Genomic DNA, 13,744 nt, shown 5'->3' with positions numbered 1-13,744 from the left:
TTATTTTTGTGGGAACTAGATGGACAGAAAATTTCCGTATTAATAAATTTGGAGATATAGTTCCTTCCAGTTTTAATATCCAGGAGTTTGTTTCCCTGGAAAATGGAAACCAGAGACCTTTCACTCCTGTTTCAAATGGAGCTGTATCACTATTAAAGATAACTTGAATGGGGAGCCGGTGATGGAGGGCTGGGATATCCTCCCTTGGCTCTAAAATTCAGCCTTTTCTTTTTCAAAAGAAATTGACAGCCCCCAAAACCTGGTGACCAACCAGGTGACGGAGAACACAGCTACTGTCTCCTGGGACCCAGTGCAGGCCGTCATTGACAGGTACATGGTGCGCTACACCTCCGCTGATGGAGACACCAAGGACGTCCCTGTGGGGAAGGAGCAGAACAGCACCGTCCTGACGGGCCTGAGGCCGGGCGTGGAGTACACGGTCCACGTGTGGGCCGAGAAGGGGGACCGGGAGAGCAAGAAGGCCAACACCAAGGCCCCGACAGGTAACGAGAGAAAGATGGTCAATTGGAATTGAATTTTGAGCATGTGGATTTGATTGTGACTGGTACCAAAAGATGTGGCGTGAGTTGAGAGACTTTGCAAAGGAAGTCTTAAAGATCCAAGAAAGACAGCAAGCTCCGGTGGTGATCTCCATGAGCTGCCCTTCCCTGACAGTGACGAGCTGCTCATGGAACCACTCAACCCATGGAAGGGAGAAGTAAGGTTGTGCAGTAGCCGTGTTTTTAGCAGACTCAGCGAAGATGTTTATAGGATCTGGTCATTGCAGTGTTTGTGATAATACTTTTAGAATGATTGCCCGTGGAGTAGCCCTTGATAAAATGATAAGTTAGCTGCTCTGAGCACCATGGCAAATGTTTAATTAATGGTTTTGATGTGTCATAATGTTGCAAAGAAGACATTGTTCCTCCCACATTTTAGGGAGCCGGAAGTCAAGAAAGTGTGTCAACCTTATAACTAGTCCCTAGAGATTGAGAACCAGGGTTACTTTCTTCCTCGACTTCCACCAGCGACTCTGGATGGCAACACCATTGCCGTGTGCTAGGACAGCTCTAGAAGATGAAAATCGTGGCGATGGGGTGGTGGATATCTCTTCCATGGCTTCAAAGCTTAGACTTTTCCAACATTTTCTTAAAGACATTGACAGCCCCAAAAACCTGGTGACTGATCGGGTGACAGAGAACACGGCCACCATCTCCTGGGACCCAGTACAGGCCGACATTGAAAGATACGTGGTGCGCTACACCTCTGCTGATGGAGACGCCAGGGAGGTCCCTGTGGGGAAGGAGCAGAGCAGCACCATCCTGACGGGGCTGAGGCCGGGCGTGGAGTACAAGGTTCATGTGTGGGCCGAGAAGGGGGACCGGGAGAGCAAGAAGGCTGACACCAAGGCCCTGCCAGGTGAGGGGCTGGGACAGGGAACTCTTCACATCTGTCAGGACAGAATCTTCCTCCATAACCAGAAGTGGGGAGGGGAGTAGGGAAGGCAGTTGTTTCACTGAAGATATTCTTCAAAGTGCTTCTCTTTTTACCTCTTTGAGGTAATACGTTGCCATGACAGTTCAGATTAAGATGAAAGAGTGTAGAGGAAGCCGTGTGAAAGTAAACCTGTGGGACCTTTCAAGACTGTTGTGCAAAAGGTGGCCTCCCTTCCACCCCCTCCACCCAGCCCAGCTCCCAGGCTCCCCACCCTGGATATGAGAACCTGGGTGGGCCTCAGCTCCAAGTCGGAGGAGAGGCCAGGAGCCTCTTCTGTTTCCATCTTCCAGATTGGGGGCAATGATGGAGCATCTTTCTCCCCTCACTGTCCCTCTCCGCTTGGTGATCAGCTGGCCCTGGACTGCTTGTGTTTTTTGTGAATGATGGGGCCTCTGGTCTCACTGAGCATCATAGAAATCAGGCCTCAGAAGGATCTGAGAAGAGTACTGTGCCCACCCTGAGGTCCATGGGCCTGTTTAGACAGTCTGGGCAAGCACTGGTTGTCCCCTTTGAGGCCATATATATACCATGTGTGGCCACTGGAGTTAGAGGTGCCTTGAGTTTCTTTGTTATTTTTATTAGTTACAGTTAGCAGAAATTTTTAATTAAAAAGGTGATATATGCTTATAGTAGAAATTTTCGAACTAAACAAAGATGTGTAGAAAGAAAAATGTTTCCACATCTCAGACTCCCTAATACCCAGTGCTGCCCTTCAGAGGCAACGAGCATCTTCCTCCCTCCTTCTCCCCTCTCTCCCTCCCCCCACTTCTCCTCCCTCCTTCCTCCTTCCTCCTCATCTCCCCTTCCCTTCTCTCTTTCCTCCCTCCCTCCTTCCTTCTTCCACCCCTTTTTCTCTCTCTCTCCCTCCCTCCCTTGCTCCTTTCTTCCTCTCTTCCTTCTTTTTGTTCTCTCTGCTACACTTTCCTCATTTTTAAGGAAAACGTTATCATCTTTCTACTTCATAGAAATGTGTGAGTAACTAAGACAGACATCTCAAGTCCATAACTAGGGGGTGGGTGGGCAAAGAGGTAGCAGAAAGCAGCTTAAGATACTTAAGTAGTTTAGGTTTTGCTTTGATTTTGAAAGCAGGAAATTTAGTTTTTCCATATGATGGATAGAATAGATCCACACCAGATGTTGTGCTTTAGAAAGTCAAACCAAGCTGATATTACAGAAATGCACAATTTGTCAAAACACCCTCGTTCAAAATAACAGCTGCCTGTTTTCTATTAAAATAGTGCAATTCAGTCCTCAGCTGAAATGCTACTGGGTAGGAAATAGCCTAGAGACATCTTTTTTGGGAACTTCTAAATTAAAATCACCTTCTACGATAATGATTTTTCAAAATGGAAATTTCCATTCATATCTTATTTGGTTAAAAAAAATGAGCTGTCTGACCAATTATTATGGTGTCGACTAGAACTTTTGCTGAGCTTTGGTTTTCCTGGTCTCCAGCGCACACACAGATCCACGCATTCCCTCTGGTGTTAGAGTGGGAAACTGCATAGGAATCAGAAGAAAAGCTCTCTGCTCTTGCTACATCTCTTCTTCCCTTTCTTTCTTTCTTTCTCTCCTCCTTTATACAAGCTCTCCCCCTCTTCTTTCTGTACAGAGTATGTGTTTAAGGCCACATGCTTACATATATAAGAAATAGGACTTTATATTTCTATATCAACTTAATTTCTATCATAAGCCCCCACCTCTGCTTGTTGGTTAGAAACCTCAGGAAATTTAGGGTCATGCTCCTTCCCAAGGGCTCTGTGTAAAGTCTTGTGTAGTTTCCCAGTGCCAGGCATGGGGGTGCCCATGGCACCTTCCAGGTGGATGTTTGCTGAGGTACCCTGGTTTCTGTGTGCAGGGCCCTTTCAGATCTGCGGCTCCCCCATCCTTCCACGCCACTTTGGCAGCTGTGCCATCTCTGAGAATCTGTCTGCTAATCTAGGTTGCTCGCACCCACCACTCTCTGGGAATCTGCTGGGGAATGGGGGCCCAGGTTCACTCCCTCGGACCCACCCAAGCCCCTGTTCCTTAATCCTCTTGTCCACAATGGGTCTATACTTTTGGAAACAAAAATCGTAAAGCATTGGTAGCAAGGAAGAAGAGAGCCTGCTACCTGCTTGAAGGGAGGAAGAGAAATGGAGGAGGAGAAATGGGAGGTTAGGTAGGGAGAAATGATAAGTTAGCACTTCAGAGTTACCTCGCCTCAGTTGTGCCTTAGTAATAACAGTTACCTGACTTTTGATATACAGACATCGACCCTCCCAAAAACCTCCGTTCGTCTGCTGTAACACAGTCTGGTGGGGTATTGACCTGGACACCCCCCACTGCTCAGATTGATGGCTACATTCTGACCTACCAGTTCCCAGATGGTGCTGTTAAGGTACTGGATCCTCCTTGTCTTCTCTGTTGGTGTCCATGCCCAGCCTCTGTATGAAGCAACTGACTTGGGTGAACCAGCTTGATTGCTGGTCTCATGACAACCTGCTGATAAATGAGTTGATCCTTATTGATCACCCGTTGTGTGCAAGGGACAGTGCTAAACATAGTCACGTGTGAACACGTGGTCTCATCTTATAGGTCTAACTTTTGTGCCTGCTTTCTAGCTAACCACTGCTTATTTGCTGGCCACACATCTGCCCCGAATTATTTTGTTTGTTTATCTTTCTCAATAAACGTTAGCTCCATGAGGACAGGGAACTTTTGTCAGTTTTGTTTATCATTTAGTGCTTAGAACCTAGCACATGGTAGGTGCTTAATAAATATTTATTGAATGAATTGATTAACTGTTATTTCAAGGGTGAGACCTCACACGTGGAATCTGAAGGCCAGCGTGTTTTTGAAAATTGTCCCAATGGAAAATTATTATTCTCTCTCCTTGGCAAGGAAGAAAGAAGGGAGGAAGGAAGAAAGGAAGGGCACGTTGATTTATTCGTTATCTCAGTTAGTGCTTAGGACAGCCCTGCTAGGAAAGTCAGTCCTGTGTTTGTAGAGGAAGTAAGACAAGTTCAGAAGGAAGTTTATTGAAAAACCAACTATCTCCCTGGGTCACAGATAGCAATGGCCAGATTCACCTCCCCTATTAACTTCTTAGCCTAGCCTTGCCTGCCTCTTGCTTCCAGCAGAGGTCCCCAGGGTGGTGCCTGGTGCTGGCTCCCAGCAGTGCTGAGTCTCCGTGGCCTGGCCCACCAGAGCAGCGGCTGGGACCACTGGGCTTCTGGGCTGCCACTGCGCCCTCAAAGAGACAAAACACTGTGCTCTCAGAGAGCTTCTGACGTTAGCTCCAGGAGATTCTATTAACCACCTAGGGTTCTCAGGGTGATCAGCCGAGTGACTATCCACTGTCTCCTTTGTTTGGTAGGAGGTGCAGCTTGGACAAGGGGACCAGAGGTTTGAGCTGCAAGGCCTTGAGCAGGGCGTCGCCTATCCTGTCTCCTTGGTTGCCTTTAAAGGTGATCGTCGGAGCAGGAATGTATCCACCATTCTTTCCACAGGTAATGTGGACTTCTGCACTCTGAACGAGAATGCAGTCGAGAGGACCAACATCGGAGGGGCCAGAAAAAAGGGTCCAGGGAGGAGCAAGTGGCTACAGAGTCATGGATCTCTCTAGGCATAGGGAAATGGAAATGGGGTTATGGGCTCAAAAGAAATCCATCCCAGGGTAGGGAGACTACAGAGGGGAGTGAAATGGGGTGTTATTTTGGTGGGAGGCAGTTGGGTCAGAGAGGAAGTGATGTGAACTTGACCTTATTTCTAGTACATTTGGAGGGTTTGATGAGAGCAGAGTGTGGGAGAAAAGTAAGATGTGAGTGAAGACTGGAAGGAGCAAAATAGTAGGGGATTATGGAATAATTTCTACACAAATTGTCTTAAAATAGGGGAATAACCTCACTCCTCTTCTGTGGCCTTCTCCTAACAATGCTCCCCTGTGCTTGGCTCCCAGTTGGTGCCCGTTTTCCACACCCTTCGGACTGCAGTCAAGTTCAACAGAACAGCAACGTTGCCAGTGGTGTATACACCATCTACCTGCACGGTGACGCCAGCCGGCCCCTGCAGGTGTACTGTGACATGGACACGGATGGCGGCGGCTGGATTGTGAGTCACACGGAGCCCCACGGAGCTCCGGCAGTGCCTTGTTTCTCAGCCCAGGGAGCTTTGTTCCTTCTTCGTCCATAGGAAAGAGGAGCTTGGGTGGCTTGTAGCTGTTTTTAGAGACCCCACTGTAAGAATCGAGCCTGAAGTACTTTACACCTTGGGTAGAGCAGGCTTGATTAATCCAAGGCTGATGATTGTGAAGGCTTTTGGGTTTATTGCTGTCTAATAATGTCCTATATGTGTGTATTACCTACATTTCACTCTCTTCAAAGCACTCTCATAAGCATGACTCTCACACAAAAGCTTTAGAATAAGTGAGAGAGATTATTGTTCCTATTTTATAGACAGGTAAATTGAGGCCCACAAGAGGTGCCTTGGCTAGGTCACATGAATTAATGACAAAGTTGAGACCACATTTCAGGACTTCAGCCTCCTAGATCGTTGTTCTTGCCATTGGGTCATCTCAGGCCATCCAAGATGGAAACACTTGACCTCTTTGGGGGCTCAGTGCTCTGAATTGGAGCCTGTTGTCCAGGTTCTGCATCCTGGCTCCATTGTACAGAAACAAGAGCTTTGGAACTTTGATTTGAAAGGCTAAAGCCTGAAAGAGGGAACCTTGGCAATGTTCTGATGGTCCTCTTCTGTGTGGAGGTTTTATTCTCTTGGGCTATTGTCTGCTTAAACCATGCGGCACCTTCTTTGATTGCATCAGCCTGATCCAATTATATGATGAGCCGCCTTTGAGGATTGCAATCTAATCCTTCTATCTCCCCCACCCACTTCTTCCTGTGCCTGAACAGACAGAGGCTCACTGCCCCAAACCAGCATGCAGCCTTACCCGCTGTGTACCCATAACTCACGGTGGGAAGGAAAAAGCATGATCTCATAGTGCTCAAGCTGTGTTCATTGACGCATTTGCTCAGGGGCCTGGGAAACCAAAGACACTTGAGCAGCCACGGATAAAATGATACTGTCTGATAAGCAGCAATGACGAAAACTTATTATCCACACAGCTGCATCTGATGGCTGAAGGGCAGTATTGGATTGGATGGGGGAGATTCCCAATTGATTTATGAAAATAATGGAGCAGAATGTAGCACGGGAGGTCTTCCACCTGACCAGACCCATAGGGATGTACCTGCTGCTTTGCATCAGCTCCATTGTAACTCTAAGCATTCTGGCTTGAAGCCAGTTCCTTGCCTTTGTACCCATAATTGACCATTGCCAGCATCTTTGTACCGTCTATTGTGGCCTTTTTGAAAGTCAACCTTGCACAGGAAAGGAGACATTTGTCTAGAGCGATCTTTGGAAAACAACCTGCCAGTCTACCTGCCTGGGAATACCCATGATTTATTTCACAAATATTTATTGAGTGCCTGCTATGTGTCCCGCACTCTTTTATATATTCAAGAACCAGCAGTGAACCAAACAAAATCCCTGCTGTCCAGGAGCTTGCCTTCTCCATCCCTCCCATGCAAATGCCCCTGACTAGAACACAGAGGTCAGTTCCAGAATAAAAAACGTCACCCTCGTTCTAACCAATCCTGGTCCCCGACCCCATGCCACGTCTTGTTTCCTGACCCCGACTCCTGAAGGAATACATGAACTGAGATTCTGTAGGATTCTCCTCAAAGCCACCACCCTCCGGAAACCATGTGGAGTCCTGAAAACATCTCCAAATCTTTTACAGACAGTTTCTGTGTTTTTTGGGTTCTACAGTCTTTTGTCATGGAAAGATGACCTTAGTATATTGCTCTTTTTTGAACTGAGCTTGTAAAATCCTTTTAAGGAAGTTCTTCTCCATCCCAGGCAGCAGGAGACCGATTTCATTAACAGGCCAGAAGAACTCTGCCCGGAGGCAACTGAGGCCGTGGGGGGAGGCTGGAAGAAGACATCAGAGGACACGTAAATGTCTCAGATATTTCCATCTTTGTTTCCCATCTTGCGTGTCTTAAGGACCATATTAGAGGCTCTCCAGACATTTGAAGAAGATTTTCAATTTTTTCTCCCGATTTAGTCATTCAGGACATTGAGTGAGTTCTAGAATGCAGTAACAGTTCTGGAGTGTAGAACTAGGCTGAAAGACATTTTCTTCTTCTTGAGACCTATTTGCTAAGGGGCTTTTGTTATCCAAAATAGTTCATCATAAGATGTTTTCACCTTGTAGAGTGGAAACGGACTAGATTCTGAATGAGTTGATTAAGACTGCCTGATCAAGATGTTCAAATGATCCCTGGTGGTTAGTTCACTTAGAATCTGATATAATAAAATGCAAACTAACATTTATTGAGATATAATAATAACTTATTATATCTGTATGTGCCAGACTCTGGCCTCAATACATTATGATTTATTATGATTAGTGACCTTGCTGAAGCCTCGATTTAAGAGCATGACAAATGGGCTATTAACTAAATCCTGATCTAATAGTTTAGAGAAGTGAGGCTTGTCACGGTTAACTAACTTGCCCAAGGACAGAGCTGGTAAGTGTAGAGCTGGGTCTAAACAGTGATGCGAAGAGCATCAGCACCATTTTTTGGAGTTTCCCTGGTCAAGTTGAAACATTATTTAAAAAAAAAATCAGGCAGAAAGCTCCTCTCACGCTTCGACACTATGCTCATTGATTAGAGATGGAGACCAAACGCCTTGGTAATGTGTCTGTCCTAGGACGGCAGGATTGGATTTGAGCCTGACCTCGTATCGTAACTAATTACGTAGTGGAAAAGTAATTTGATGCGACGTGTATGGAGCTGAACATTGGTGCCACATCCATGCTAGGATTCCACTGTCCATGATACAGGAAGAGTCCCAGGGAAGGGACTGGAACAGCCGCCATGCTAAGAATTTAGCAGTTCGTCTCAGAATCTTAAGAAATGCTTTTTGGAAAATAGACTCAGCAGAGCTGGTATTTTCACATTTTCTGACGGAAAGATGAGATCACTGTTTTCTCCTTGCATCAGCCACTAAATAATTAGCTGTCTGACTCTGGCTAATTTCTTTACTGAACCTTCACATCTGTAAAATGGCATCATATATGCCTACCCTGGAGCCAGCACTTAACGAATGCTCAATAAACTATTGTTATATAAGTGAATAAATGAATAAGGAAATGAAGGAAGCCACGAGAGGAATAGGACATCTCTAAAAATGGACACTTGAGAAAAGGGGAAAGGGAACAACAGTATAAATGCAGTGTCATTGTTTGCCGTGGTCCTTCCAAAGGTCCGTTCAGCAGCTCTTTTCCATTATGGAACATCTTTAATGTACCATCTCATTTAGTCCTCCCAGCAACTCTGAGTTAGACACTTCCTTCCTGCTTCTAACCCTGTTTGACAGGGAGCTGACTGAGGCTGAGGAATAGAAACGGCTGAGGAGGCCGTAGCCTGACTCTCAGAGCCCGGGCCTCTCCCTTGCCCATTGATGCCTCTGTTCGGCGCTTCTGGGCCAGCAAACGTGGATGGGTGGTGCTTTGGAAAAAGTGAGATGTGAGCGCCCTTGCGGAGCTCTCACACTGTCGCTCTCTCCTCCCTCCCTGTCTCTTCCCAGGGAAAAATGTAAAGAATGCACAAATATTAGGAGGTTTACCTTACCAAATTCAAGATAATGTGTTTTACTTCAAGGCGCATGCTGTGGTGCAGGGTGGAAAGGAGGGAGATGGGATTTTGTGTTGGGGCTTCTGTATTTGAATGAATATGAAGGAAAGTAAGTAGAAAGATGCAGTTCCAGCTTTCTAGAATTCCAGGATTGTCACTCAGTTAGCTAGGATGGCATGTCGCTTGGCTCTCAAGGTCATGAGGAATTATATGTAGTATCAGTCCCAATAGTACATATAGTTGTGTTTAGCTTTTAGGGACTTCATATAAAAGAATCTTATTTCTCTGACTGGAACTTCCTTCTCCGAATAGAGGGGGTTTGGAAATGAAAGCAGCCCATGCTCTCATGAAATAGTCCCCAGCTGTCTCCAGTTTCTCACTTTTTACTCACTCTTCAACCATTCCAGTTTGGCTTCTGCCCTCATCTCTCGCTAACACAGCCTTTGTTAAAGTCACCAGTGATTCTGTGTCACTAAATTCTATGGACAGTTTAGGCCTCATGTTGACCTCTCTTCAGCACTTGACCCTGTTGACGCACCTTTTTCTTTGTGGCCTTTGTGATTCCACGTTTTCTTTGTTGTCCTTCTTCATCTCTAGTGGCTGTTCTCTCTCCTTAATGTACTCATCTTTCTCCCTGGGGCTGTGATACATTGGGGGTCTTCAAGGCTTGATTCTAGGCCATTTTCTCTTTTCAGTTCCTATTTTCTTCCTAGATGGCCTCATCTTTCCAATGGCTTCATTTGACTCTCTATGTCCCAGTGGTTCTCTGTATTAGTTAGGCTAAAATGGGCTGCATTGTGGTAACAAACCAACCCCAAATGCCAGTGATTTAACATGGAGGAGTCAGGCTGGCCTGGTGGCATAGTGGTTAAGTTTGCGCACTCTGCTTTGGTGACCCAGGGTTCATGGGTTCAGATCCTGGGTACAGACCTACATATCGCTCATCAAGCCATGCTGTGGTGGCATCCCACATAGAAGAACTAGAGGGCCTTACAACTAGGATATACAACTATGCACTGGGGCTTTGGGGAGGAAAAAAAAAGAAGATTGGCAACAGGTTTTAGCTCAGGGGCAATCTTTAAAAAAAATAGTTTTTTTTCTCACGTGTGCAAAGTCTTCTGTGGGTTTGGCTGTCACTTCTAAGTGGTGACTCAGGAATTCAGGCTGATTCCAACTTATGGCTCTTATATTGAGTGCCCTTTCTTGATTTAGATATACTTTGAAAGGGCAAGAGTAGAAAGAGCAATGAATCAGGACACATGTCCTGTCAACATGTGGCTTTCGCTGAGGCACTGTGGCACGTGGCACTGGAAGAGAGGGCACCCCTCCCCCTCCAGTGCTCTCACTTACAATCCTTTGGCTAGAACGAGTCACATGGCTTATTGCACATTAACTGCAAGAGATGTTGAAAAAGGCTATGTTCCTGTGTTCCTGGGGAGAGGAGAGTGAAATGGGACTTGGAGAACACCTGGCATCATCTAAGACCCACTCTCACCTTGGTTAGTCTAGCCTAGCTCTCTCTAGCCCTTACAGTCAACTGCTCCCATGGCATCTTCATTTACCAAGATACCTCAGAAGTGACTCACACTTACCATGTCCCCAGTGAGCCTGTGATGCACTCATTAAACCTGTCCTCTCTCAGAGCCCTGCTCTCAGTGAAGAGCCGTCCAGAACTGCAAGCCAAGACCACAAGAATCATTCTTAACTTCCTCCTGTCTTTCAGTTTCACTTTCAATCTATTACCACATCTGTCAATTTTACCTTCTATCCACTTCTCTCTACTTTTAAAGCAGCCCCCCGTCCAACCTACCATCCTCTTTCACTCAGTCACATCTTCAGGTATGTCAGAGTGAAATGTCCCTCTCCCTTTGCAGGTCTTCCAGAGGCGGAACACCGGGCAGTTGGATTTCTTCAAGCGCTGGCGGGCCTACGTGGAAGGCTTTGGGGACCCCATGAAGGAATTCTGGCTTGGTATGATCTCCGAGAATCCGGGAGGGCTGGGTTGTGGAGAGGTGATTTCCCCCTTGAAAAACTGGTCAGGCAGCTTGAGGAAGCTCACCACATTCAGGAAGAGGTCCAAGTGACAGGGACACTCTGAGGAACCTGTCGACCAGGGTGTTGGTGGGAAGGTTCTTATGTGCTCTGGGCTTCTGAAAAGATGGAACTGTCACCGGTGGTCTTTATGCTGTATCTAAGCCCCATAGGATCTGCCTGGAGCCTGAACTTCTTAGAAACCACAGGAGAAGAAAAATGGTTGATTGATGGAGATGCTGGGCCACTATTGGGAGGTCATACTAGTAGTCCCTGGAATTCTGCTGGTTCTGCCAGTCATTATGGGCATCAGTTTTTCCCTTTTCCTTCTCTATTCTGGAGCAGATTTTCATAGTGTGTGAAGTAACAAAAAGCATCAATTGGGAAATGAAGAATTAAAAAATTGTAATAGAATAGATAGATGTTTATGGTTTGCTTGGTCCAAAATCCCTTAAGAGACCTTGATAAAGAGAACTGCTAATGCTTTAGAGAGATGGAGTCAATGGGGGTAGCTTCATCCCGGGATTACTCCCCACTGCTCCCTCCTAGAGGACGAGGTTTCCATACTCGTTAGCATGACTGTGCAAAAGAGATAATAGGATGAGGGAATGAGCCCCTAAAAGAGAAAGTGTGTGGAAGGCCCCCATTCACAGCAGAGGAAAAGGCTAAGGTGACTTTTGGTGCTGAAAGTCTCAGATGCCAATGGTGAGTGCTCACACACATTGATTGATTGGTTATTAGAATTCCATCCCTTCTTTTTAGGACTTGACAAGCTACACAATCTCACCACTGGCACTCCTACCCGGTATGAGGTGAGAGTGGACTTACAGACTGCCAATGAGTCTGCCTATGCCATATATGATTTCTTCCAAGTGGCTTCCAGCAAGGAGCGGTTCAAGCTCACAGTTGGGAAATACAGAGGCACAGCAGGTGAGAAGTAACATTTCCTTACAGCTGGGGTCTCTTGCTCTTTGGGTGTCTAAGCATTGGTTTGCCACATGCCATGGATCTGGGTGATGGAATATTGTTCTGCGAAGGTGAATTGTCCTCACAATTGAGACCCTGCTCCCTGCGGGGGTGGGGGGGGGGTGGGGGTAAACAGAGTCATTCAAGCAATCCTTCACCGTCATAAAATTGGAACTTTTGTACATTTTACATCGATCCCCCTCCTCTTATACTTCCCAGATTCAGGCTGTTGCACATTAGCTGAGAAACCCACATTCTGAATGATTTCATGGTGCCTGCCCACCTTTCGTTTGGCTTTACCAGTGTGGCTGCCATCCTTGCACAGCAGTGTGTGTTGTGTCATTATTAAAATATTTTGTGGTACTTTGCCATGAATAAAGACAGAAAAATGAAAGTGGTGATTCAAACAATTAGAAGTATAGGTCTCGTTAACTTCATACAAATGTGACAACACAGGAATTAGCGGTTCCGTGGAAAGCAGGGCCTCGATTAGCTGCTCACTGGATTTAAGCCAGTTGACTGTGTGTTCAGTTGTGAAGGAAAAGAACAAAATTAAGCAACGTGGCAGAAAAGCTGGGATTATACCATTGAGTATTTAAGAGGGGAAGGGTGGTTATTGTTTTAATACTACATTTTAAACCTATATTTACAGTTTTTAAAACCCTAACAAATAAGTCTGTTGTTTGACTTTGCATGTTTTTGACTTTGGTGTAACTATGTAGGAATGTGTTTCCAGCCAAAATGACTGACAGTATAAGACATGGTCTCTCCCCTTAGACTCAAGCATGAATAGATAAGTAATAATATAAGGCAACTTTTGCAGAGAGTCAGATAAATGGTAAGGAGAATAAAGAATGACAGGAGTGTGGAGAAGGTGGGCACACTGAGGACTGGGGCCAACGAAGGGAGCTTCCTTCAGGAAGCTGGAGTTGGGTCTGAAAGGGTAGAACTTGGATGACGGGAAAGGAAGGGGCTCCCCAGGCCTGGGGGAGTTCGGGGGGCTGGGGAGCAAGGACTGAGCTCAGGCAAGGAAATTGGGGTGCACTCTTGAAGCCTTGGAGGCCTTCTCAAAATTGTCTGCTCAAGGACTCTGAACAGCATAAAGCTGCGAACAGATACCATGATCTAAAGTGGCCAACTGCTAATGCAAATTTTTTCAGGTCTTATAATTTAATTTTTAGAAAAATCACATGAAGTTTGCATTGCTCTTGTTGCCCAGTGCTTAGCATGGAGCCTGGCGCAGAGTAGGTGAGTTTAAAATATAATATTGCTAGCAAGACCTTTCTATATAATCTTATGGATGCTTTGTATTGTAAAGAATAGTCCCTGAGATGCAAATAGCTTCCACAGGGGTCAGTGAAGGGTGAGTTTGGTGACATGGTGACACAGAGGGAGACAAAGCACCTACTAGAGAGAGAGGAGTTTGGGTAGCAGACACGGAGAACTGTTCAAGGGTTCCGACTAGGTGCTGGGTGGGGAAAAGTGTGCAAAGAATTGTTTCAGGGAAAAAACATCCTTGGAAAAAAAGATACTGCACTGCCTGCACCGCTGGGGACTGTCAGTTC

At 46.0% G+C, this 13,744-nt stretch overlaps 1 protein-coding gene across 26 annotated transcripts in view; it reads left to right on the top strand.

Moving 5' to 3' along the window:
- Positions 1-13,744, top strand: part of TNN (tenascin N) — a 103,171-nt gene that overhangs the window by 81,623 nt on the left and 7,804 nt on the right. For 25 of the 26 annotated variants that reach the window (XM_070498031.1, XM_070498029.1, XM_070498027.1 and 22 more), the window contains 7 exons: positions 240-503; positions 1,156-1,419; positions 3,747-3,877; positions 4,856-4,988; positions 5,438-5,589; positions 11,057-11,153; positions 11,976-12,143. In XM_070498031.1, coding sequence (XP_070354132.1) covers positions 240-503; positions 1,156-1,419; positions 3,747-3,877; positions 4,856-4,988; positions 5,438-5,589; positions 11,057-11,153; positions 11,976-12,143 — 1,209 coding nt within the window. The remainder of the gene's footprint in view (positions 1-239; positions 504-1,155; positions 1,420-3,746; positions 3,878-4,855; positions 4,989-5,437; positions 5,590-11,056; positions 11,154-11,975; positions 12,144-13,744) is intronic. The other variant, XM_070498034.1, reaches the window with a different exon arrangement.

Source organism: Equus asinus, chromosome 25 (assembly GCF_041296235.1).
Source record: "Equus asinus isolate D_3611 breed Donkey chromosome 25, EquAss-T2T_v2, whole genome shotgun sequence".
NCBI classification, from domain to species: Eukaryota; Metazoa; Chordata; class Mammalia; order Perissodactyla; family Equidae; genus Equus; species Equus asinus.
The sequence above is the reverse complement of the archived record's forward strand: the minus strand, read 5'-3'. Positions and strand labels throughout refer to the sequence as shown.